This window comes from Phallusia mammillata, chromosome 3 (assembly GCF_965637545.1).
Source record: "Phallusia mammillata chromosome 3, kaPhaMamm4.hap1.1, whole genome shotgun sequence".
In the NCBI taxonomy this organism is placed as follows: Eukaryota; Metazoa; Chordata; class Ascidiacea; order Phlebobranchia; family Ascidiidae; genus Phallusia; species Phallusia mammillata.
This window is the reverse complement of record NC_137254.1, coordinates 23,561,514-23,588,302: the sequence shown is the minus strand read 5'-3', so window position 1 is coordinate 23,588,302 and position 26,789 is coordinate 23,561,514. Positions and strand designations below refer to the sequence as shown.

At 37.3% G+C, this 26,789-nt stretch overlaps 2 protein-coding genes across 2 annotated transcripts in view; one reads left to right on the top strand and one right to left on the bottom strand.

Annotated features, from left to right (window-relative positions):
• Positions 1-26,789, top strand: part of LOC145217332 (uncharacterized) — a 42,751-nt gene that overhangs the window by 1,456 nt on the left and 14,506 nt on the right. The gene's annotated exons all lie outside the window — the stretch shown is intronic.
• Positions 5-26,784, bottom strand: LOC145219856 (uncharacterized). Its single transcript, XM_080087163.1, is given in 83 exon segments — positions 5-31; positions 441-578; positions 820-939; positions 1,078-1,296; positions 1,585-1,702; positions 2,384-2,457; positions 2,532-2,672; positions 2,780-2,901; positions 2,973-3,080; positions 3,780-3,893; positions 4,536-4,649; positions 4,715-4,825; positions 4,890-5,003; positions 5,074-5,187; positions 5,262-5,372; positions 5,451-5,564; positions 5,631-5,741; positions 5,976-6,089; positions 6,156-6,266; positions 7,998-8,111; positions 8,169-8,279; positions 8,340-8,453; positions 8,509-8,622; positions 8,693-8,803; positions 8,865-8,978; positions 9,031-9,144; positions 9,211-9,321; positions 9,409-9,690; positions 9,751-9,864; positions 9,919-10,032; positions 10,105-10,215; positions 10,277-10,390; positions 10,443-10,556; positions 10,623-10,733; positions 10,821-10,934; positions 10,992-11,102; positions 11,592-11,705; positions 11,760-11,873; positions 11,943-12,053; positions 12,115-12,228; positions 12,285-12,398; positions 12,467-12,577; positions 12,664-12,777; positions 12,833-12,943; positions 13,004-13,117; positions 13,173-13,286; positions 13,362-13,472; positions 13,534-13,647; positions 13,707-13,820; positions 13,887-13,997; positions 14,082-14,195; positions 14,253-14,363; positions 14,424-14,537; positions 14,592-14,705; positions 14,775-14,885; positions 14,947-15,060; positions 15,120-15,233; positions 15,300-15,410; positions 15,496-15,609; positions 15,667-15,777; positions 15,838-15,951; positions 16,008-16,121; positions 16,191-16,301; positions 16,363-16,476; positions 16,536-16,649; positions 16,716-16,826; positions 16,919-17,032; positions 17,090-17,200; positions 17,260-17,373; positions 17,432-17,545; positions 17,611-17,721; positions 18,244-18,357; positions 18,687-18,800; positions 19,864-19,977; positions 20,328-20,466; positions 20,729-20,898; positions 21,652-21,796; positions 22,228-22,406; positions 24,323-24,392; positions 24,905-25,075; positions 25,507-25,667; positions 25,930-26,056; positions 26,764-26,784. Coding segments are annotated over 83 exon segments (9,759 nt in total).

The window sequence follows — 26,789 nt, the reverse complement described above, 5'->3', positions numbered from 1 at the left end:
CCTTTCAGTGTTGCTCGACAAGGATCGAAGACTGAATGGAATAGATTTTTAACTTTCCCAAAAAATTTTTAAGTCTTTGGTATCTGAGTAATAAGCGGCTAAGAAACTGTGGCTCGGATTCAAAAGTTCAAACCCGGCATAAACCAAGTTTTGTTTAAAAACAAAGCCCTAAATAGGCTTAGAAATTGTTGAGGCATACGGCGAAATTGACCCAAATGTCAGGTCCCAAGCAAGTCCTTTTTTAAACTTAAGCCCAAACCCGACCCGAAAAGCCCAGCCCGACTAACGGCTCTGCTTACGATATATAACTTGCCTATTTTGTTGAATTAAAAAAAAAATCGTCTCGGATAAGCGCATATACAGGCTACCCCGCGATATTTGTTGTATTTTTAATAAAAAACATAATAGTGGACCTTGATGCCCGTGACACGCCAACTTACAATAATCATTGCAAAGTTTGCAAGAGCCTGACATTCACAGCGTGGTGCAGATCCTGGGTTAGATACGAGTCTGCACTTATCAGGAGACCATTTGAAGTTGGGATCCAAACTAACGCACTGGGTCCTTGTCACGGTTTCCTGTAAAACATTCATAAACTTGTATTACTGTATGTGAAATTACAATAGAATTTGGCTGAAACTAAATAGACAAGTGCGTTATAATTCTGTTAGAATCGTATTGATTGGTACCGTTACTACCATCAGCGTGGCTGCAAAATTCAAATTGTTTGTGGAGTTGAAAACAAACAGTACAGCCTGTGGTGTGGACGTTACGTTGCATGCGAAACCTCTTGGTTTGGCATTTCTGTATCTAACGTACCTTAAGTGGATTCGATTCAAGTGGAACAGCTCCTTGCCTTTCAAAAACGTTGTTGAAGTAGTTAGCAACATTGATATTGTTAACCTGGCCTTCGTAACCTTTTATGTTTGCAGAAATAATCTGTAATAAAGATATAGACGCTAATCAATTTGACGTGATGGTTGTTGCTGGATTGGTTTGCCAAAATGAATGCTTTTTTATTAGAGATTTTGGTCTAAGAAGTCAAACTCGTGGCGAGATTTCAACTTATTGTTTTACCCGAGTAATTTTATCCTCCACCGGTGGGAATAGAGAGTTAGTTTCATGCAAAACAAACGAAACTCTAAGATCATCTGTGCCCATGTTCGTAGAGGCTAGCTGTAGTAGATCAGCGGGTAAGGTGCTTGCTATAGGTGGTTCATAAGGTATTCCGGCCTTGTTCCGCGGTTTAAATGTAACATGGCGAAATGCATCGCCGTCTTTTTCCATTTCTTGAACCTTTTGAAAAAACAACAATGTACTGGGCAAGGCATTCCAAGGACGTATGATACCATAATGTTTTATTTCAAAGGAAAATTGTGAGTTTTTATTCGGGGGCTTTATGTTTAATAAGAAAAACACGTAGACGTAGTATATTCATACCAAACTAAGATATACATGACAGTTTGAACTGGCGAGCCTAGTTCTACATAATTTTTTCTATTTTTGTGTGCGTTTGGATGCTGTCGCAAAGCATTTTTTCAATTTCTTTAGACAACGTAATAGCACTAATATATAGTTTTTAACCTGTACAGTCAGTCCACCAGTGGTCAAAGTAAGTTCTGTTTGGTTTTCCGGTAACTCGACTCGATCAGCCATCGTTTGAAGAGCACCCAACAACTTCTGGTTGCGTTCAGAAGAGTCACTGCATAAAACAACAGTGTTAAAGCTAGTTTGACAGTTTAGAACAGGGGTGTACAACTGCATCATGGGTCCTTATTTTACCCACGGTCGCCAGGTTTCCCCATGTTTATCGTTTTCATATCAATTATGTAAAGATATAAAATTTGTCTGGGCATCCGATCTACTGGTACCTAAAAGTCCATTTTTACTTCATCTATGGATTTAGCTGAACGATTTGGCAATCAGTCTTAACTGTGTGTGTCGTCTCTTTGCATTGTTACGTTGTTTGTTGGCCTGTTTATTTAAATGTTTGCACATAGTAGGCGTGCAATAAATCTAGCGCCCATGGCTACTGCCCCGGTATGATACATATTCCATCAGCAAAATCCATTCAAATCAGTTTTTAAGACTAAATGTCCAGCAATACAATATAATTTAAACCTATTCACGGCTTCCGGTTTATTTTTATACATGTACGTTCACCGCCGCATAAATTCATCTCCTAGGAGGTAGACCGCATGTTACCGTACGAACACAGGGTGTTCACCCCTGGTATAGGATAACAATTTTCCGCAACAGTGTTAAAAGCTTGAGTGATTGTTTTGGATTACAAATGTACGCAATTCACAACAAACGCTACGAGGTTGACAGCAAGTAAGGTATGAACAGAATAAGTTTGTACTGTTGGCTATAGCGGCTGTACCTTGTTGCATGAGGAAGCGAGCCTGTGATTTGATCAATGGCTAAAAACGCATCGAGAAGAGTAGATGCGCTGATCTAGAACGTGCAGACAAACAAAACTTTCATTGAAGGTTTAAAGGTCACCAAATTGTTTCTTATTTGTTGCTTACATTAACTTTTTCCGGATCAAGTAAGGTGATGCTTATCAAAGCATCCGCTACGGCGTTGGCGTCGGTTGAACTAACATTGGTTGATGTTAATAGTTTTAGTTTGGACAATGATTCTGCCACTGCTTCTGTTGTCGCTCGAATCTAAAACAAAGATGCGTTGTTGTGAGCACGCTTTTGAAATCACCACCTTTGTTGACTAACAAATGTCGTACTTGTGCTTTGGAGTATTAGTTATTTACAAAGCTTACTTGAACTGAAAGAGCTGCTGCTATGCTTTGATTACAATCTAGTGCTCGAATGTTTTGGAATGTTGCCTTTGTTTGATCGTCTGTGTCGAGAAGACAGTTTACTGATGCTATTGATCTTCCACCTGCGTTCACAATACACTATAGACTAGTAGTGGTTACTTATGAACTCGAGTATGACAGCAGTTTAACTTACCACTGGAGCAGTTTTCCATTGAACTAGCGGAATCACTTAGACTGGATCTCGAGAAGGTGTAATTGCGATTTGTTGTTTCGTCAAATACCACACCAGGCAAGCAAAACGCTAACAAAATTGTTCAGTTTCGTACGTTACCAAAGACATATATTCTAGTTAAAGATTTACAAATATAATGCATAAGACTTACCAATACATGTTGGAATAAAAAACTCACTAATGTAGCATAGGTTATAATAAAAGTCTTACGAATAAAGTAAAGCCTATACAAAAAGACTTACGCTGGCAGCGATTTCCATCACCCTCAAATCCTCTGTTACATATGCAATAAAACTGCGATGTATTTGTAAAACACGTCGCGTATTGATGACACATTGCACTGTGGCAAATCTCCGGAACTAAACATAAACTTAGAAGTTTATTTGCGACCAGATTTTGCTCTGCCACTGCAATACGTTTCCTTTTTCGAGTAAAAATGTTTTAATATGTATCGCATAGTTAGTGGTCGGCAACGTATTGAACACCGTCTGCCAGTTTACTTGCCATGTCAAACCGGCAATGACTTCGCCTGGCAACATTCTTGTTTGTAAATTTAATAGTAGTTTGTGCGGGCTATTTTAATACCATTGAGAAAGCAGACAGGCTAAGAGTATTATATCGTAGCAATTATTTAATGCCCCTTTCAGAGAAAAATGGTACACAGTTATTCACTGTAACTGGGGTATTTTCGCTCATATATCACGTTATGGTTCTGGTCTCAAATTTCCGGATAGTGTTGTACTTAACTGTATGAAGTTTAATACTTACGTATTGAACAGTCTGGGCCAGAATAGCCATTCAGACATTCGCAATGAAATCCATTAACTTGATCATTACACGTTCCCTGGAAATTGCAAGGATCACTGGCACATTCATCAATATCTGAACATTCAAAATCAGTGTCATGGTAGTCGTATTTTGTTTTTATGCGTTTTCTTTTAACATATGAACCTAGCCTTTTGGACAAGGAAAAATAGTTTTAACTATTTCAAAATTACACACGAGATAGATAGTTATCCAAGGCTGTGTACTGTAACTTTTAACTTTGATTTCGGAAGAACCACAGGCACCAAAATTATAGAAGTTTCTAAATGACTACACCTACTAAAGTTCAAGCTCAATGTATTTCAGATGTTGATACATCATTGAATATGACGTAGTGTGTATAAATTGGCAATTTAGCGGACAATGCGCAGCAATACTTACACGCAGACGCACAATCTCTAACTTCGATTTAATTTCTACTCTAGCAAGTGAAACCGAGACTTCACAACCTCAGGTACCTTGGGTATTTTCAACGCATTTTTGATGGCAAGTACTCTTTCGTTTAAAGTTTAAATAACACGAAGTAACAGTGTTTTCCACGCGCATTTGTTGCATTATACGAAAAGTTTAAGTTATCATCAGATTTAATAGCCCTTTTATACATTACAACATGCAACGAAGGTCAAAACGAAAACATACTGTACCACAAGTAAAATAACATCCGACTATATTGCAAAATCACTGTACGATGAGACTTACCGATAGAGCAGTTTCTCCCAGTATATCCGGGTAAACAAGTACAATTGAAATCGTTTGTTAAATCTTTACATGTTGCGTTGTTTTCGCAAGGCCTTGACTCGCATTCATTAATATCTGCACCGATAAATCAGTTTTTGCATAAAAGTTCAAAATGGTTTGCTACATGCGCTATAAGTTACCTATGCTGCAATTTCTTCCCGTATAGCCAGGTGTACATGAACAAGTGTAGTTGTTGATTAAATCTGTGCAGTTTCCAAAATCACAAGAGGGTGCTGTACATTCGTCTATATCTGTTAAGCAATAATTGTTTTAAAAGGCAAGAATGTCCTTTGGCTTTGTAAAATTTATTATTACTTGTTGAACAGATCTTGTCGGTAAATCCAGGTTGACAAATACAATCGTAATCCGCTATTTCATCAATGCACGTTGCATTGTGTTGGCATGGTGACGGCTCACATTCGTCTATGTCTGCAGATGTAGTAAAGCAATACGTGATGCAGCTGCAGTATTGTATTTGCCATATATTCACAAAACTTACCTGTCGAGCAGATTTTGTCAGTATATCCTGACAAACATGTACAAACGTAGTCGTTGATTAAATCTCCACAAGTGGCGTTGTTTTCGCATGGACTTGATTCGCATTCGTTAATATCTACGGTATTACAAGTTGTAAGGTAAAACGTTGTATAATAGCGCGACAACATTAACTAATTTTTTAGACCTTACCCACTGAACAGTTATTCCCTGTATATCCAGGTGTACAAGTGCATGTGAAGTTATTCACCAAATCTGTGCAGTTTCCGTGAACGCATGGTTCCGGTATGCATTCGTCAATATCTGTTTGCGTCAGGGAAATTATTGATCGGTTTATTATTTGAGCGATACTTTTCAACCATAGCATGAAGTAAAACGTACCAATAGAGCAGTTTTTGCCAGTATATCCAGGCAAACATGTGCAATTAAAATCGTTTATTAAATTTCCACATGTTGCGTTGTATTCACAAGGACTTGAATCGCATTCGTTAATATCTGTACAAAAAAATAGTTTTTTTGCAAAACAATCCAAAACAGCTTTGGAAATGTATGGTACGTTACCGAAGGTGCAGTTGCGTCCCGTGTAGCCAGGTGTACATGAACACGTGTAGTTGTTGATTAAATCTGTGCAATTGCCAGTATCGCAAGGGTCTGGCGTACATTCGTCAATGTCTGTTAAACAATCAGCTTTGTATCAGTGTTTCATGTATCATTTTTGTGGCAAAGTTTCAACCTGTTGAGCAATTCTTGTCCGTGTATCCTGGTTGACAATCACATTCGTAGTCTGCTATTTTATCAGTGCATGTTGAGTTGTGCTGGCATGGCAGCGGTTCACAATCGTCTATGTCTGAAGAAGGCATTATTACACGACGAAATTTAACTTTCCTCTAATTATTAACAAATTACCTGTCGAGCAATTTTTGTCAGTATATCCAGGCAAACATGTGCAGTTGTAATCGTTGATTAAGTTACCGCAAGTCGCGTTGTTGTGACAAGGACTTGCTTCGCATTCGTTAATATCTAGTTGAAACACAACCGTTTTGTATTGTAAACAAGAGATGATTTGCTGTTTTTGTGAGACCTTACCTACTGAGCAGTTTCTTCCAGTATATCCAGGTGTGCAAGTGCATGTGAAGTTATTCACCAAATCTGTGCAGTTTCCGTGAACGCATGGTTCCGGTGTACATTCATCAATATCTGAATGAATTTGGGGTAATTATTGGAGTGTTATTATAGGTCCCCTTCCCTGAAGGGGACACATATTGTTTTTGTCCGTATTCTTTTTTCTGTCTAACGCTGGCTTGTGAGACGCGTTTGGTCAAGAAAGAGTGCTCCAAATTTATTCAAATTTACAGAGATGTTAGTTAATAATCCAAATTTGATCCTCCTGAAGTTTGACCCCGATTGACCCAGCGGTTCACCCACAGGCCCCCAAAACGTAAAATTTTTGAAACGGCTGTACTGACTAAAGTACAGCATCTAGGAGTTTCATGCTTTGTTGTTTGGTGCAATGTAAAGTTTTTTAAAGAATTTTGTATCTTTTTTTCGGATTCACCCATTTTTTACCCTTTAAACCCCGAAATAAACGGTTTTAGTTTTAAGGCAGAAATACATGCCCTATGGTGCAGAAATATTTGAAAAAGTTAACAATTGTTTAAGCAGGATATTCGTTTAGTATTTAAAATTTTGCCAGTTACCTTTACAATCCATAATATGTGTACGCTATCAGTCAGATATAAGTCCCAAGGGAGGAATTCACTGGTTTACGATTAAGGCGGCAGAGCGGGAGTGCTCAGCTTGACGTCTGGACAGACGTTTTACGAGACAGTCGTTTCGGTGATTAGTAATCAGTTTTTGTGTGTGCAGCAATGCTGTGTCGTTTTATTAAGTTATCACGCGCATTTTCAGTTTTGGCGCAGGTTTTACACCTAAGACGTAATTCGAACTCGATAAACGTAGTTCGGTTTCGTTTATGTCAGGCAAAACATCGTTGATCAACATAAATATGAAATTTAATAAACTTAACTTTTTCGAACGCCTCAATAAATGATCTTTAAATTCTCGTTGTCAGCTTTGCCGTCTCATAACCATGGGTCACTAAAGGTCAACTTGTAGGCATTACAACACCGTTACGAATTTTTCGTGATAAATGTTTTTTTAAATGCTCGTTGTCAGGTCGGCCGCCGCATGACCACGGGTTACTTAAGGTCAACTAGTAGGTATTACCAACACGAACTTTCTTTCGTCATAACGTAGCGTTTTTTGCAACAAATTTAGGAATCAACGCTCAAGGCATGTATAAATTAGGTTAAACGGTGTTGTTGAACAGTGCTATTGAAAACGGTGTCAACAGGTCAAACAGTCGTTTGGCGTGTGCACCCTGAGAGGTTACTACAGGTCAATGGTTTTGCGAAACAAAGTTAAATAAAAAACAATTTGTTATGTGTACACTTGTAGCAAATTGCTTTTTAATTTAAAGTGTCTGTAACACAACTGTTACAGCTTTCTAGAAAAAAATGTGTTTAAAACCCGACCTTGGACGACAATATCTGGGTCAAAGCAAGAGAATCAATTGAAATTATTTGTTTTGTTCTTTTTTTAGTATTTGTAATTATATGACAATAATAGTGCAAAAAGAATACGAACAAAAAATTTTTATTGTTGGGTTAATGCTTTCTAAAAATTTGTTCCTAAAAATCTAAAAGTCACCGCAACGTTTGTTTACCGTAAATCCGCACAAACAGCGTATGGGGACCCATTAGTTTCTGTTTACAAAAACAATCATATGTGTAGATCAAATTATGTGTATAGTAAATTGGTAAATATCGTATAGAATATATAAAATGGAAGTATATCAGAAAGCCACCCTTCTAGTTGTCAAGGTGATATTTTGAAACAAAGAGCTATTTGAGTACTGTAAAAATTTACCTATAGAGCAGTTTTTGCCAGTGTATCCAGGAACACACGAACAATTGTAATCGTTGATCGAATCTCCACATGTTGCATTGTTTTGACATGGACTCGAATCACATTCGTTAATATCTGTTAAATAACAGTAGTTAGTATCTCAGTTTTTTAACTCTTTATAAAATTACTTACTTATTGAACAATTTCTTCCTGTGTATCCTGGTGTGCATGAACACGTGAAATTATTGATCAAATTAGTGCAGTTTCCATTATCGCAAGGGTCCGGTATGCATTCGTTAATATCTGGAAGAGAAAAACTTTTTATTTAAATTTAAAACATCCACAAACATGTAATTTTATTACCAGTTGAGCAATTTTTATCCGTGTATCCAGGTTGACAAACGCATTGGTAATCTGCTATGTTGTCAATACACGTTGAATTGTGTTGGCATGGTGCTGGTTCGCATTCGTTTATATCTGCAAATTAGTTTCTTGCATTCTGTGTTTGGTTTAGATTCAAACAAAAACGTACCCATAGAGCAGTTTTTGCCCGTGAATCCTGGTCGACAAGTGCAATTGTAATCGTTTACCAAATTTCCACATGTTGCGTTATTTTCGCAAGGGCTTGAATCGCATTCATTTATATCTGCATCAAACAAATAATATTCGGTATTTTGCATTGCTACTATTTTTGTCTCATAGGCCCCGTATGTTACCTATGCTGCAATTTCTTCCTGTATAGCCAGGTGTACATGAACAAGTGTAGTTGTTGATTAAATCTGTGCAGTTTCCAAAATCGCAAGGTTCTGACATACATTCGTTGATATCTGTTGAAAAATATGCTTTGTATCAGTGAATCATGCAGCATTGTTGTGGCAAAATTTCAACCTGTTGAGCAATTCTTGTCCATGTATCCAGGTTGACAGTCACATTCGTAGTCTGCTGTTTTATCAGTGCATGTTGAGTTGTGTTGGCATGGCAGCGGTTCACAATCGTCAATGTCTGAATAAGGCATTATCACACGACGAAATTTAACTTTCCTCTAACAAATTACCTGTCGAGCAGTTTTTGTCAGTATATCCAGGCAAACATGTGCAGTTGTAATCGTTCATTAAGTTACCGCAAGTCGCGTTGTTGTGACAAGGACTTGTTTCGCATTCGTTGATATCTAGTTGAAGTACAACCGTTTTATACTGCACGCAAGAGATTTATTGCGGATTTTGCGAAACCTTACCTACTGAACAGTTTCTTCCAGTATATCCAGGTGTGCAAGTGCATGTGAAGTTATTCACCAAATCTGTGCAGTTTCCGTAAATACATGGTTCCGAAAAGCACTCGTTAATATCTGTATAAAGTTCAGAAATTATTACTTTAATTCCCAAAACAAAAACTTGCAGTATTAATGACATCGATTTGTGTGAGAAGACTGTACCTATTGAGCAGTTTTTGCCTGTATATCCAGGAATGCATGAACAGTTGTAATCGTTGATCAAATCTCCACATGTTGCATTGTTTTGACATGGACTCGAATCGCATTCGTTAATATCTATTAAATAACGAAAGTTAGTTTCTCAGTTTTTGATCTCTTTATATGATTACTTGCTTATTGAACAATTTCTTCCTGTATATCCTGGTGTGCATGAACACGTGAAATTATTGATCAAATCTGTGCAGTTTCCATTGTCGCAAGGGTCCGGTATACATTCGTTGATATCTGGAAGAGAAAAACTTATTGTTGAATTTTAAAACATCCACAAGCGTGTAGATTTATTACCTGTTGAGCAATTTTTATCCGTATATCCAGGTTGACAAACGCATTGGTAATCTGCTATATTGTCAATACACGTTGAATTGTTTTGGCATGGTGCTGGTTCACATTCGTTTATATCTGCAAATTAGTTCGTTGCATTCTGTGGTTGGGTTTGTTTTAACAAAAACATACCGATAGAGCAGTTTTTGCCCGTGAATCCTGGTCGACAAGTGCAATTGTAATCGTTTACCAAATTTCCACATGTTGCATTATTTTCACAAGGGCTTGAATCGCACTCGTTAATATCTGTACCAAACAAATAATATTTCGTATTTTCAATGAACACTACAACTTTGGTCAAGTTAGACCGTGAGTTACCTATGCTGCAATTTCTTCCCATGTAGCCAGGTGTACATGAACAAGTGTAGTTGTTGATTAAATCTGTGCAGTTTCCATTTTCGCAAGGGTCTGGCATGCATTCGTTGATATCTATTGAACAACAAGCTTTGTATCAGTGGATCATGCAGCATTTTTGTGGCAAAATTTCAACCTGTTGAGCAATTCTTGTCCATGTATCCAGGTTGACAATCACATTGGTAATCTGCTATTTTATCAGTGCATGTTGAGTTGTGTTGGCATGGCAGTGGTTCACAATCGTCAATGTCTGAATAAGGCATTATCACACGACGAAATTTAACTTTCCTCTAACAAATTACCTGTTGAGCAGTTTTTGTCAGTATATCCAGGCAAACATGTGCAGTTGTAATCGTTCATTAAGTTACCGCAAGTCGCGTTGTTGTGACAAGGACTTGTTTCGCATTCATTGATATCTAGTTGAAGTACAACCGTTTTATACTGCACGCAAGAGATTTATTGCGGATTTTGCGAAACCTTACCTACTGAACAGTTTCTTCCAGTATATCCAGGTGTGCAAGTGCATGTGAAGTTATTCACCAAATCTGTGCAGTTTCCGTAAATACATGGTTCCGAAAAGCACTCGTTAATATCTGTATAAAGTTCAGAAATTGTTACTTTAATTCCCAAAACAAAAACTTGCAGAATTCCTGACATCGATTTGTGTGAGAAGACTGTACCTATTGAGCAGTTTTTGCCTGTATATCCAGGAATGCATGAACAGTTGTAATCGTTGATCAAATCTCCACATGTTGCATTGTTTTGACATGGACTCGAATCACATTCGTTAATATCTATTAAATAACGAAAGTTAGTATCTCAGTTTGTGATCTCTTTATATGATTACTTGCTTATTGAACAATTTCGTCCTGTGTATCCTGGTGTGCATGAACACGTGAAATTATTGATCAAATTAGTGCAGTTTCCATTATCGCAAGGGTCCGGTATACATTCGTTGATATCTGGAAGAGAAAAACTTATTGTTGAATTTTAAAACATCCACAAGCATTAGTGATGGGCCGGGTACCCGGTACTCGGTACTCGGTATCGATGGTATCGAACGATTTCAGTGTTATCGATACTCGGTATCGAAATATTTTGTCCCAGTTTTCGATACCAACATGCGAGTACCAAGGCCGATTTACACCATAAGAATACTGGCAACTTTATGCCTATATTGGCTTCGGACAGCACAAATTTGGATTAACGTTCCGCCAGTTTACGTATATCTTTTTCTCTGTCACGTGGAGATTACAGTTTTCTGCATGTGTGTGTGCACGCCTGTACCCCGACCATGGCAGAAAAATTAGCCACTAATATACAACTAAGTACAACACTACACTTAAGTACTCGGTATCGAAGGTATATACGTGTGGTACTCGTACTCGGTATCGGTACTCGCTTCAAATCCTGGTATCGTCCCATCACTAACAAGCATGTAGTTTTATTACCTGTTGAGCAATTTTTATCCGTATATCCAGGTTGACAAACGCATTCGTAATCTGCTATATTGTCAATACACGTTGAATTGTTTTGGCATGGTGCTGGTTCACATTCGTTTATATCTGCAAATTAGTTCGTTTCATTCTGTGTTTGGGTTTGTTTTAACAAACACATACCGATAGAGCAGTTTTTGCCAGTGAATCCTGATCGACAAGTACAATTGTAATCGTTTACCAAATTTCTACATGTTGCGTTATTTTCACAAGGGCCGGAATCGCACTCGTTAATATCTGCGTCAAACAAATAGAATTTGGTATTTGGCACTACTGAAAGTTTTGTCACATAAGGCCGTGAGTTACCTATGCTGCAGTTTCTTCCCATGTAGCCAGGTGTACATGAACAAGTGTAGTTGTTGATTAAATCTGTGCAGTTTCCATTATCGCAAGGGTCTGGCATGCATTCGTTGGTATCTGTGGAACAATAAGCTTTGTATCAGTGTTTCATGTTTTATTTTCGTGACAAAGTTTTAACCTGTTGAGCAATTCTTGTCCGTGTATCCAGGTTGACAGTCACAATCGTAGTTTGCTATTTTATCAGTGCATGTTGAGTTGTGTTGGCATGGTGCCGACTGGCATTCATCGATGTCTGTGAGCAAAATTTTTCTTTCAAAATCCCTTTTTATGTGTGTTCACCTAACTTACTTGTTGAGCAGTTTTTGTCGGTATATCCAGGCAAACATGTGCAGTTGTAATCGTTGATTAAGTTACCGCAAGTCGCGTTGTTGTGACAAGGACTTGTTTCGCATTCGTTGATATCTAGTTATAATACAACCGTTTGTATACTGTAAACAAATAAGATTGTTGCGGATTTTGTGAGACCTTACCTACTGAACAGTTTCTTCCATTATATCCAGGTGTACAAGTGCATGTGAAGTTATTTACCAAATCTGTGCAGTTTCCGTGGACACATGGCTCTGGTATGCATTCGTTAATATCTATATGAATTTGGGGTAATTATTGGAGTGTTTTTGTTGAAGTGATATTTCGCACCCAAAAACTATTTGAGTACTGTAAAATTTACCTATAGAGCAGTTTTTGCCAGTGTATCCAGTAACGCATGAACAATTGTAATCGTTGATCCAATCTCCACATGTTGCATTGTTTTGACATGGACTCGAATCACATTCGTTAATATCTATTAAATAATTAAAGTTGGTATCTCAGTTTTTAAATTCTGGTCATAATATTACTTATTGAACAATTTCTTCCTGTGTATCCTGGTGTGCATGAACACGTGAAATTATTGATCAAATCTGTGCAGTTTCCATTATCGCAAGGGTCCGGTATACATTCGTTGATATCTGGAAGAGAAAACCTAATTGTTGAATTTTAAAACACCCACAAACATGTAGTTTTATTACTTGTTGAGCAATTTTTATCCGTATATCCAGGTTGACAAACGCATTCGTAATCTGCTATATTGTCAATACACGTTGAATTGTTTTGGCATGGTGCTGGTTCACATTCGTTTATATCTGCAAATTAGTTCGTTGCATTCTGTGGTTGGGTTTGTTTCAACAAAAAACATACCGATAGAGCAGTTTTTGCCCGTGAATCCTGGTCGACAAGTACAATTGTAATCGTTTACCAAATTTCCACATGTTGCGTTATTTTCACAAGGGCTCGAATCGCACTCGTTAATATCTGTACCAAACAAATAATATTTCGTATTTTTCAATGCTACAACTTTGGTCAAGTTAGAGTTAGACCGTGAGTTACCTATGCTGCAATTTCTTCCCGTGTAGCCAGGTGTACATGAACAAGTGTAGTTGTTGATTAAATCTGTGCAGTTTCCATTATCGCAAGGGCCTGGCATGCATTCGTTGATATCTATTGAACAACAAGCTTCGTATCATTGTTGCATGTATCATTTTTGTGGCAAAGTTTCAACCTGTTGAGCAATTCTTATCCGTGTATCCTGGTTGACAGTCACATTCGTAGTCTGCTATTTTATCAGTGCATGTTGAGTTGTGCTGGCATGGCAGTGGTTCACATTCGTTAATGTCTGAAGACAGCGTCGTTACACGACGAAATCTAACTTTCCACTAAATATTAGCAAAATACCTGTCGAGCAGTTTTTGTCGGTATATCCAGGCAAACATGTGCAGTTGTAATCGTTTATTAAGTTATCGCAAGTGGCGTTGTTGTGACATGGCCTTGATTCGCATTCGTTGATATCTAGTTAAAACAGAACCGTTTCATATTGCAAACAAGAGATTTATTGCGGATTTTGCGAAACCTTACCTACTGAGCAGTTTCTTCCAGTATATCCAGGTGTGCAAGTGCATGTGAAGTTATTCACCAAATCTGTGCAGTTTCCGTGAACACATGGTTCCGGTATGCATTCGTCAATCTCTGCATGAATCGGGCAATTATTAGAGTGTTTTTGTCAAAGTTAAGTTTGCATTATTGAGCAATTGGAGTACCGAAAATATTTACCTATGGAGCAGTTTTTGCCAGTGTATCCAGGAACGCATGAACAATTGAAATCGTTGATCAAATCTCCACATGTTGCATTGTTTTGACATGGACTCGAATCACATTCGTTAATATCTATTAATCAACGTAATTTGGTATCTCCGACGCAGTTCTGGACATAATATTACCTACCTATTGAACAGTTTCTTCCTGTATATCCTGGTGTACATGAACACATGAAATTATTGATCAAATCTGTGCAGTTTCCGTTATCGCAAGGGTCAGGTATACATTCGTTGATATCTGGAAGAGAAAACCTAATTGTTGAATTTTAAAACACCCACAAGCATGTAGTTTTATTACCTGTTGAGCAATTTTTATCCGTATATCCAGGTTGACAAACGCATTGGTAATCTGCTATATTGTCAATACACGTTGAATTGGTTTGGCATGGTGCTGGTTCACATTCGTTTATATCTGCAAATTAGTTCGTTGCATTCTGTGGTTGGGTTTGTTTTAACAAAAACATACCGATAGAGCAGTTTTTGCCCGTGAATCCTGGTCGACAAGTGCAATTGTAATCGTTTACCAAATTTCCACATGTTGCATTATTTTCACAAGGGCTTGAATCGCACTCTTTAATATCTGTACCAAACAAATAATATTTCGTATTTTTCAATGCTACAACTTTGGTCAAGTTAGACCGTGAGTTACCTATGCTGCAGTTTCTTCCCATGTAGCCAGGTGTACATGAACAAGTGTAGTTGTTGATTAAATCTGTGCAGTTTCCATTTTCGCAAGGGCCTGGCATGCATTCGTTGATATCTATTGAACAACAAGCTTTGTATCATTGTTGCATGTATCATTTTTGTGGCAAAGTTTCAACCTGTTGAGCAATTCTTGTCCGTGTATCCAGGTTGACAATCGCATTCGTAGTCTGCTATTTTATCAGTGCATGTTGAGTTGTGCTGGCATGGCAGTGGTTCACATTCGTTAATGTCTGAAGACAGCGTCGTTACACGACGAAATCTAAATTTCCACTAAATATTAGCAAAATACCTGTCGAGCAGTTTTTGTTGGTATATCCAGGCAAACATGTGCAGTTGTAATCGTTTATTAAGTTATCGCAAGTCGCGTTGTTGTGACATGGCCTTGATTCACATTCGTTGATATCTAGTTAAAACACAACCGTTTCATATTGCAAACAATAGATTTATTGCGGATTTTGCGAAACCTTACCTACTGAACAGTTTCTTCCAGTATATCCAGGTGTGCAAGTGCATGTGAAGTTATTCACCAAATCTGTGCAGTTTCCGTGAACACATGGTTCCGGTATGCATTCGTCAATCTCTGCATGAATCGGGCAATTATCAGAGTGTTTTTGTCAAAGTTAAGTTTGCATCATTGAGCAATTGGGAGTACCGAAAATATGTACCTATAGAGCAGTTTTTGCCAGTGTATCCAGGAACGCATGAACAATTGAAATCGTTGATCAAATCTCCACATGTTGCATTGTTTTGACATGGACTCGAATCACATTCGTTAATATCTATTAATCAACGTAATTTGGTATCTCCGACGCAGTTCTGGACATAATATTACCTACCTATTGAACAGTTTCTTCCTGTATATCCTGGTGTACATGAGCACGTGAAATTATTGATCAAATCTGTGCAGTTTCCTTTATCGCAAGGGTCTGGTATACATTCGTTGATATCTGGAATAGAAATACTTTTTATTGCAATTTGAAGCAACCACAAGCATGTAATTTTATTACCTGTTGAACAATTTTTATCTGTGTATCCAGGTTGACAAACACATTCGTAATCTGCGATGTTGTCAACACACGTTGAGTTGTGTTGGCATGGTGCTGGTTCGCATTCGTTTATATCTGCAAATTGGATCGTTGCATTCTGTGTTTTGAATTTGTTTCAAACAAAAACATACCGATGGAGCAGTTTTTGCCAGTATATCCTGGTCGACAAGTGCAATTGTAATCGTTTACCAAATTTCCACATGTTGCATTATTTTCACAAGGACTTGAATCGCATTCGTTAATATCTGCAAAAAAACAATTAGAATTAGTTTTTTTCCACCGCTACAATTTTTGTCACGTAAACCGTTAGTTACCTATGCTACAGTTTTGTCCTGTGTAACCAGGTGCACATGAACAAGTGTAGTTGTTGATTAAATCTGTGCAGTTTCCAAAATCGCAAGGGCCTGGCGTGCATTCGTTGATATCTATTAAACAATAAGCTTTGTATCAGTGTTTCATGTATCATTTTTGTGGCAAAGTTCCAACCTGTTGAGCAATTCTTGTCCATGTATCCTGGTTGACAGTCACATTCGTAATCTGCTACGTTGTCGATGCACGTTGAGTTGTGTTTACATGGTGACGATTGGCATTCATCGATGTCTTGTGAGCATAGTTTTAATATCAAAATCTTTTTTTTAATGTGTGTTCATCAAACTTACCTGTCGAGCAGTTTTTGTCAGTAAATCCAGGCAAACATGTGCAGTTGTAATCGTTGATTAAGTTACCGCAAGTCGCGTTGTTGTGACAAGGACTTGCTTCGCATTCGTTGATATCTAGTTGAAATACAACCGTTTTATATTGTGCACAAGAAATTGATTGCAGATTTAGTAAGACCTTACCCACTGAACAGTTCCTTCCAGTATATCCAGGTGTACAAGTGCATGTGAAGTTATTCACCAAATCTGTGCAGTTTCCGTAAATACATGGTTCCGAAAAGCACTCGTTAATATCTGTATACAGTGTAGAAGTTATTGCGTTAATTCCCGAAACGAAAACTTGCAAAAATAAAATAATGACATTGATTGGTGTGAGAAGACTGTACCTATTGAGCAGTTTTTGCCTGTATATCCAGGAATACATGAACAGTTGTAATCGTTGATCAAATCTCCACATGTTGCATTGTTTTGACATGGACTCGAATCACATTCGTTAATATCTGTTAAATAACGGAACTTGGTATCTCGGTTTTTGATCTCTTTATAGAATTACCTACCTATTGAACAGTTTCGTCCTGTATATCCTGGTGTGCATGAACACGTGAAATTATTGATCAAATCCGAGCAGTTTCCATTATCGCACGGGTCCGGTATGCATTCGTTGATATCTGGAAGAGAAAAACTTATTATTAAACTCAATTGCATCCACGCACATGCTTTTTATTACTTGTTGAGCAATTTCTATCTGTGTATCCAGGTTGACAAACGCATTCGTAATCTGCTATGTTGTCAATACACGTTGAGTTGTGTTGGCATGGTGGTGGTTCGCATTCATTGATGTCTGTGAACAAAAGTTTGATGTCAAAATCCCCATTTTTGGATGTCTCTACCAAACTTACCTGTCGAGCAGTTTTTGTCAGTATATCCAGGCAAACATGTGCAGTTGTAATCGTTTAATAAGTTACTACATGTTCCGTTGTTTTGACAAGGACTTGATTCGCATTCGTTGATATCTAGTTGAAACACAACAGTTTTCTATTGTACCCCAACGATTTGCTGCGGATTTTTTTGACCTTACCTACTGAACAGTTTCTTCCAGTATATCCAGGTGTGCAAGTGCATGTATAGTTATTTACCAAATCTGTACAGTTTCCTTGAACACAGGGCTCAGATATGCATTCGTTGATATCTGTATGTACCAAAATAGACATCGGTCAAAAACAGCGTATTGCTTTGTTTCATGATCATTATTTCTTGTGAACCGTAACAAAATGTATGCATAAAGCAGGTGTTATTTTTAACTACGTCTTACAAACTATGAAATATTTGATCAAATCGTGTTTTTTTTGCATTTCGTAAAAGGGTTACATTTAGTAACAAGTACTTACTTGGATTGGCGCACAATCTATTGATTTTAGTTTAAACTGCGTGTTTTATTTAGTATAACTTTTTGTCAGGATTGAAAATGGCCCACGACAGCATTGCTTATTTTAATGTGTACCAGTATACATAATATGCAATATTGACTTGGTCTCGATTTGATGGCACAGTTTGGACTTGCTAGGTGAATTAATTATATTGTTGTAACTCTGCTAGTAAAACTGAAATGCAACGCTGCTATTTGCAATTTGAGACTAGAACCATCCCCTAAAACAACATGTCTTAATTTGTTGATCTTGTTTTGTTACAACGAGCGTGCTGGTGTGTGTACCTGTTGAACAAGACTTGTCAGTGTATCCCGGTGTGCAGTTGCAGCTAAAATCGTTTATGAGGTCCATGCAAATGCTTTCATGCTGGCACGGATTTGGATCACATTCATCGATATCTTTTTGAATAAATAATAGCGGTGTTGTTGACACACAACACACATTTTGATATCAGTAAAAATTAGCTGCAAAACGCACGGAATCTATTAAAATTTGTTATTGTAATGTTGTTTCTTAAATTCCCTTTTAGAAAATTTCGGTTCTGGGTAAAAATTAAAAGGAATAGGTATTTAGCTTATCCGACATTACCGCGTTTCTTGTTCGAATAGGTTTTGATTTTTTCCGCAAAGGGTGCAGGCATTTTCATTTTCGATGTTTGTAATTTTTCTAATGGTAATTATTCGCCTCAAAGATTTTCAAATGGATTTAGGCAACAAACAGAAAATACCTGTTTCACAGTTGGTTCCATTGTAGCCTGGTAAGCATGAGCACGTATAGTTGTTGATTTGATCATGGCACGTTGCATTGTTTTGACATGGAACCACGTCGCATTCATTTATTTCTACATCAAAGCTTTTGGTCATTTCCTACTAGTCGCACAGTTTGCTGTAAACTGTGCGAGCTAAATTGATTTGCCACTATAACGCGGTAAGGGAGAATGCTTCTAGGAACAATAAATTTAAACTGATGTCTTATCGTTGTTATCTACCACAGTGATTTTTAACCTGATGGAAATTTCCCACCAGTAGGAAATTATGTTCATGCAGAAGGACATTCTTTAAGTTTTTGATACTTAAATTATTGTTTTAAGTTTTACTCGAAAATCTAGCTCCTAAATTTGGTTAATTGTCACGCATCAAGAACATAATTGTTAATGCACGTCACAAAACATCATCATAAAAATAACAAAGCGGGTATTCGAACTTGGTGGCTGACTTTAGTGGAAAACTACACAAAATGATTAAGAACCACTGCTCTACAACATGACATGAATTCGCAAAATTAGTTTTCTAAGGGGTTTCAGTTCAGTTTAATATAATCATTGACCAACAGGTATAACACGCAGATAAAAAACGTCACTAAAGGCAGATCGACGTTACAGATTTAATTGATATGCAGCTGTTGTTCACTGTACGCTAAAGGAAAAATAAATTTCACACCCAAAGACATTAGTGTTGTACTTCGATTGTTTTTACCTGAGGAACAGTTTTTATCTGTGTATCCAGGTTGACAAATGCACTCGTAATCTGCTATGTTGTCGATGCACGTTGTACTGTGTTGGCATGGTAATGGTTCGCATTCGTTTATATCTGTAAACCAATTAACAAAACGGATGTCGTTGTTTGTTCACAGTCGACGCAAAAGACGATGTGCCGTGCACAAAATCTGAACTTTGATTAACCTCATTTAGTATCGACCACCTAAACTCATAATCACTAATAAGATGTGAGGTAGTACGTCTCCAGTATCGATGTCACGATTAAACAATGTTGAAATATTTTGGCTTTTGTCACGTAGTCTTAATAATTGCGTCTTTTATTATCCCTGTATCTTTATGCTCATGACGATTTTGTGATAGTCAAAGTTGTTTAATGCTGTATTGGAATATGTTTTTGCCACCTTACCCGTTTCGCAGTTACGTCCAGTGTATCCTGGCATACAGAAGCAAGTGTAATCAAGTACTCCGTCGCTGCATGTGGCGTTGTTCTGACAAGGAAATGATTGACACTGGTTGACCTCTGTGAATAATGCAATGTTTTCATTGGCGATAAACACACTCGAAAGTCAAAACAATTGTCAGCGAACTGCGGAAATAGAGTTGCAAGAATATGCCTAATCTAAACGTATCCTTTTCTACAGTCTACCTTTGGTTTTACTCTAATCAGGGTCTCGTGGAACCCCAAAAGGACTTGGGTCGGCTTTAGAGCTTTGAGTATGATTTAATTTTGACTCTACAGGCTTCTAGATAAAAGGTTAATCGAAAGGAAAATTTATGGACTAAACTTTAGATTTTTAGATTCTAAAGGTTTAGGACCATTGTTCTGGTATTTGTCGAATACTTTTTTGTGTACTAAAACATAATTGTTACCTTGCGTTGCTGAAGAGTTTATACTGTCACCGGCACCCGCTGAAAAGTAGTAGACTCTAAGAATTGATATGGACGAAAAGGTTTGCGCGACAGAATGGCCTCCAACCAGATTCAAAGAGCGAGCGTTACCTTCGTAAACCTGCGAAAAATCCGAAAAGTAGGCGGATAAGCATAGATTGGTACTGATAGATATATAAATCGGTGCTTAAATGATAAATATGTTAGTCGTTTCATAATCCATCTCTTCGTTTTGTACCAAAAAAATAAGCGGTCAACAACGTTAATACAGCATGTTTTTGCCGTTTAATATTTGCTGCAAAACTGTGGTTAAAAAAATGGTTCTGCTTTAGTAAATCTGTACAAACATCGACCGCTTGTACCATTCAACGTTGTGTACTTGCCTCAAAAATACTATCACTTGTGTTCTGTAACGTGACAGCGGTTTGCAAACCGATCTTGTTATCACCAGATGTGAAAAAGTTCCACCCACATCGTTGGGGTTCCGACGATTGGGAAAAATCCAGTGAAAGTGTTGAGCTCACTGTGGTTGTGCTGTATCCACATGTGGCCACTACAAGACAAATAACGTTAGCACAGATTTAAATTTGCTACATGGCTATGGTGTAGCATATTTCCTGCTGGAAAATGACTTGAGTAAAATGTTTCGTTCTGTTCATTGTGATAGCGACAGTTGCATTCCTTTTTCAAAAGACTTCGTACACGTTGCGACTTTTGTAGTTCGTACGATTTGTTTCGTGTTAACTGATTTGGCCAATAAAGGGTCGCAGTTGTGATATGTTTGGGTGAACAGTTTGTTCATATTGGTATGTTAGTTTGCGTTTACAACAACAGAAATTACTTGGGTTGGGTATGACATGGGGTATTGACAATTTTGATATCCATGCAGGTTGTGCAAACCCATACTATTTTAAACGCACTTTGTATCCCCATTTCATGATATGTTTTCCGAGCCCTTCTCTACAAAGTAGACACGTATTTATGGCCGTATCAAGAATAATTGGTTGATAATTGATTGAAGGACGGAAGTATGGAAATTTATTACATTTTAAAGTGCATACCAGTTAGACATTGAGTTCAGTGGGTTAGATTTTAACTCTGATGCCATCTTAGAAGTGCATTAAGTTGAACCTGTACTGTCATGTGCAATGATTTACTTATATCCGTGTATTGTTCTATGGTGTGAACGCGTTTACTGTTACATGAGCACGATATTGTTTGAGTCATTTAAAGGTGACATTATCCCCTATTGTCATTACCCAAACGAAGAAAATTTGTTCATAAAAGTTGACTTTGGTTCACGCACCTTGAGCATATTGCAGAAGAAATCCCGGGCGACTTACAGACGAATCGGTGTGAAACAAAATCCGCGCAAACGAGTTGTGAACTACCATGTTTATGTTACTTGCACTTCCTTGAAATCTGCCAAGCAGTGATTCTCCATCGTAAATCTAAATGAAACAAAATCATGGTATAAGTGTTGTTACAGGCACAGTGTTTCAAAACTTTTGTTAAGATGCAGCACACTAAAAAACTACACTTTTGATCAAGGCACGATTTGCAAGCTAAAACACTATTCGGAAGATATTCATATGGATGCGACACACTTACATACTTCTTTCACATTGTTTGAAAAACATGTTTAGAGGGTGTAACTTCCACGATAGGGATAAGACTTGCGTTGGCAACTTACGAGCTTCGTTAAATTTCCGAAACTTGCGCATTGCTCTATTGTTGCTCTAATTACCGTGGTGCTTTTGATGACGTTTCATGAAACTACTGCTTAAAGTTGTTATATTGCCATCGATGCAATCATAAGCCTGCGCGTAATTTCCTTTGCGTTTAACGACAGTTACAGACAGTGTACTACTGTATTATCTACCTCCAAGTAATCGCAACAGCTCTCGGTGTCAAGCTTTACCAGGTTAATATACACACTTCCATTTTGGGATGATATCGTCCAGTTACAATCCAAGCTGTCTTGGTAAAAATTGGGGTAGCCAGTTGAAAATATCTCTTGCGTGGTGCTTGTTGCATTGAAGTCACCACCGCATGTTTGTGCTGCATAATTATGATATGATTGATTAGTTTTAATCGCAATAATTTCAACTCAGATTATTTAACGTGGCGAAGATTTTAGTGTAAAGACGATAGTTAAAGTTCCACCATTGTTGCTTGGTTACGTTTGTAAACAGTTTTGTGTTTGATCGTCCTAAACGTAAACATTAGATCGTATTTTAGATTAGCTGACATGTTGACTTTCAAAGTCAATTTTACTTTGGAGTTACTAAAATGCATTTTATTAGTGAGAGACTAAAATGTTTAACACAAACTGTTTAACGTACCAGAAGATATTTTGACAAGGCACAACATGAAAACAAGTGCCACTGTAACACTCATTTTCACTTTCCAACGCCTTTTGTACATGTCTCGATCAGTTGGGATGTTAGTAATGCATTTTTACAAGTAAAATTAACAGTGCTGTCAAATGAATGAATAATGTTAATGCTACTAAAATTCCATCTGTGTTATGAATACCCCCCGACCTTTGCTAACCAAGCCTGACTTGAACAGCTAGAGTTACAAGTTGTAGTCAGTGATAAGATTTAAATAAACAACTTTAGCTAATTCTATCCCTTAACTTGTACGACTAACTCTTAACTAAAACGGCTTTACTCCAAAAGACAATAGAAATGAAATGTAAGAATATACTTCTTGGCAAAGATAACTGTGGCAAACAGTTTGTGCCAAGTTTCTACAACCAACCACAGACTTCCATGTTCTCTGTGCAACTGAAATTGTAAATATAAGCCCGAAGTGATGCAATTGTTTTGGCTCATAGTCCGTGCCATCTTAACTGGATATATGTGCACATTGCGCATCTCGCATAATCGACACGTCCTCTCTTTCAATGCGAATGCAGTCGGAAATGGTAGGTTTAACCTGCATCTGAAACCCCGCTTTTAGTTCACAACTTTATAGGTTGTTATAACAGCCCCCGTGACTAAATAAGAAGTGCAAGAGGGTTGAACGAACCTCTTTGACTATACACTAGAATGACTAGATGAATCAGTTTCGTGTCAATTCGAGCCTTGCCGTTTTACCTACAGAACTTTTTCCGAAAGTAAATGTCTTGTCATCTATTCTATTCTATACAATCTTTGAAACAAGTTCTAAAGGACGTATTTGAAGACTTGTTTCTTTTTATTTGTACACATGGTACAAACCACTATGCTTTTGCTGAAAACCAAAACAAAGTGCGATTACCATTTACTAATTTTCATATACAGCAACAACAACAACAACAAGAAAAGTAAATCTAAGCAACGTGATATGAAACATTCTTGAACACAAAATGTACGCGCTAATGTAAACATTGTACACATTAATATCACGGCCGCTACAACCGTAAACTTGATAAACTATAGTGAATATTTTTTTTCTGAATCACGCTGCACATTATAAACGTTAGAAGTCGTCAGAGAATCAAACATTCCAAAATATTATGCAAAAAAAGTTTTTTTTTTGTTCAAAAATTGCAGACGTGAAGTTACCGACAATTTGTGTTGGTTGGACAAATCAGTGGTCATCCATATGGTTAATATTCTCCTGGCGTTTTTGATTGAATTGTTAAGAAAAATGTAGGCTACAAAGCAAAAGTCGTATATTTAGACGTTGCTATTCAGGTGCTTAATTCTAGTGACTTTTGCGGTAAGGTGCAAATGAAACTCGCATTCAATTAACAGTGTTTACTACGCAACATATTTTTTAAATACAGTGGTAACAAATAATGAAAAACAGTGGCGATGAGAATATTTACAATGTTTTTTTTGAATAATTTTCGGAAGAAATTACTTTTTAGCAAAATCAGTTCAGCGATTTCCATTTTGCAAACACAAACTAATATTCCACAGTAGCTTGTTAACAGCGTAGCAAAGTTAAAGAGTGTTTGTCTATCTCGTGAACTCAATCTTTACGTTTTCGAGGTGCTGATTGTTCGTAGTTGGTTAAAGCTGGTTTGAGTTTGTGGACGCTCCAAGCAGCAAACTGTTCGCAAACAAGGGTCCAACCATAGCTTTCGAACTTGACCGTTTCGCACGCAGTTTACATAAAACAAGAGAAACCCCTGCAAAAACAATGCAAATTTGTATAACCAATAAGCCACTGCAGTGTTTCGAAACGACGTGTGAAGTTGTTTTGTTTCAAATAGTTGGTTGCCATAGATACATATTTGCGCACCAACTGTTACCATTACAGGTGAAGGTTCGGTGACCTCAACGTTTTGTTGTCGTTTGAACCTACCTAATGAACTGTTTTTTTAGCGTAATACGGAGGCAATATAGAATGACGCATTTTGTAAAGAAATGCTGACACAATTAGTCTCCAGTTTGTAGTTCTGTGTGGCCTAACCGTTTACTAATTAATTAAGTATGTGCGCAAGAGCGTATTCAATCGGAAGTCAGTGTTGATGCTGAGTTTTGTCAACCAACGATACCGGCCACACTCGTGTATAAATCGCAGGACACTAAGACTGCAAAAGTCATACCAGTTATTCTTACCTGGGTAGAATTAAAAATAGTGAAGAGCCACGCCATTGCAAGCCTATATTCTTCATTGTTTGCAATTAACAATAGGAATCCAAAAATCCATGTGAGTCCCATAAGAATGACCAGTTGAAATGCTTTCATTATTTCCTGCGACTTTGTTTGTTTTCGTAGCGATGACCTAACCTGTGGGTCATAAGTAAAACGTCTCTTTGTTACCAATAATTAGCGCTTAACAAATCAGGATCAAACGGAACGTGTTTAAATTGTAAGCCACAACGAAAGTTTTATTAATATAAATATATTTTTTTTTTAATTTGTACAGTATTACAAAAACGAGCATGGTGACAGTTGATACATCATGTATTGTTCAGATATAGTGGAACGATATTCACTTTAAAAATGTGGTACGAAATGCCTGTTTCTTTTTCAAAACAATAACAAACTTGTGTACATTGTATAGGCGTGTTGAAAATCACTAAATTGAACGTAGGTCTTAACGGCTACGGTAGTACCATAGTATAATCGTGCTTTTCATTGTCGTTTCTATTGTTCTCAGGGAGTCGCATTTAAGTACAGTTGGTGACGAAAAACATGGGCTAATTACTTCCGCTTACCTTCGGTTTCTTGCAAGTAAGGCTTTGTATGACTAAGCAGAATATGACGAGATTAATGAGCGTCATCACACCAACTGGCACTAGGAAACCATAGTTAAGTGAATATGAGTGAAGCCAGCAAACATGCCTGGCGTTGTAGGTCGACTCGAACAGTATATCATCTGTACACATCCGATATGTAAAAAGCAATTAACATTTTAGGCCACAAGTATTTTGTTATGAACACAAATCTAGCACTGCAAAACTTTGTCAAAATAAGATAACATTGAAGTTCGTTTATTTATTTTGTGTTTATGACACACAATGCAGTTGCCAAGCCCAATATTTCTGTAAACCTGGAAAACACATCATGCCATTTTTGCAAGTATATATACTTTACTGAGTACTCTATTAAAATCGAAAATTCCTATTTATCCAACTCACCTTCTCTAAACGTTTGAATGTCAAACTTTAAAACCGTCAGTCCGACTGTTGTTAATACAATGGCCAAAGGGAATAGGTAAGACACCACAGCTGCCACTGGTCTTAGCAGGTTTTCCGTTTGTATCACCTATAATAATAACAAAACCGTTATTGCAAATGAAAAACAAGATTTAAATTTAGGGCTATTTGGGGTATTTTAATGAGAACAGTTAGATTGTTTTTTTTGTTTGTTTGTTTTTCTGTTTTAAACCGTGGTGGGCATCGTCTGAAATTGTGCCCCTGTTTTAGTTCTTTTGATTTAAGGCTTAATTTGAGCATTTTGTTGACAAGTTTGTAGACCTTGCAATCAGCAGGTTTTGTGTGATTGTATAAGTTATACAGGGTCATGAAATGGTAAGTCTGCCATTCGAAAAGCACGCCTTTGTGAAATATTAGTCTACGAAAGTGTGGCGCAGATCATGCTGTGTTGCAAAACACATGGTAATTGCTTTCTTTTGTGGGGGAAAATCTAATTTAAATTCTGTTTTTCTTACATAAATAGCCTGTCACAAAGTAAACATACAATGCTAACTTAACAAACACGTTTCAGAGTTGTGCCTTACATCGACTTTAATGCCCACTGCCGCCAAAACCAAATAGAAAATTGCACAAACCATGCACACTAAAATGTATTAATTACTTAAAATTCTAAAAATACCTATTAGTTTGGGACCAATGCATAATTATTAATTTCATCATTAAGAACAGTCTTCAGTATTTTAAGTGTCCGCAAATATGAACTGGCGTGTGTGTGTCAATGTTTATTTAGTGCTTTAATTATCGATTTTCACATACCTTAACAAATACAATGTACATATTGA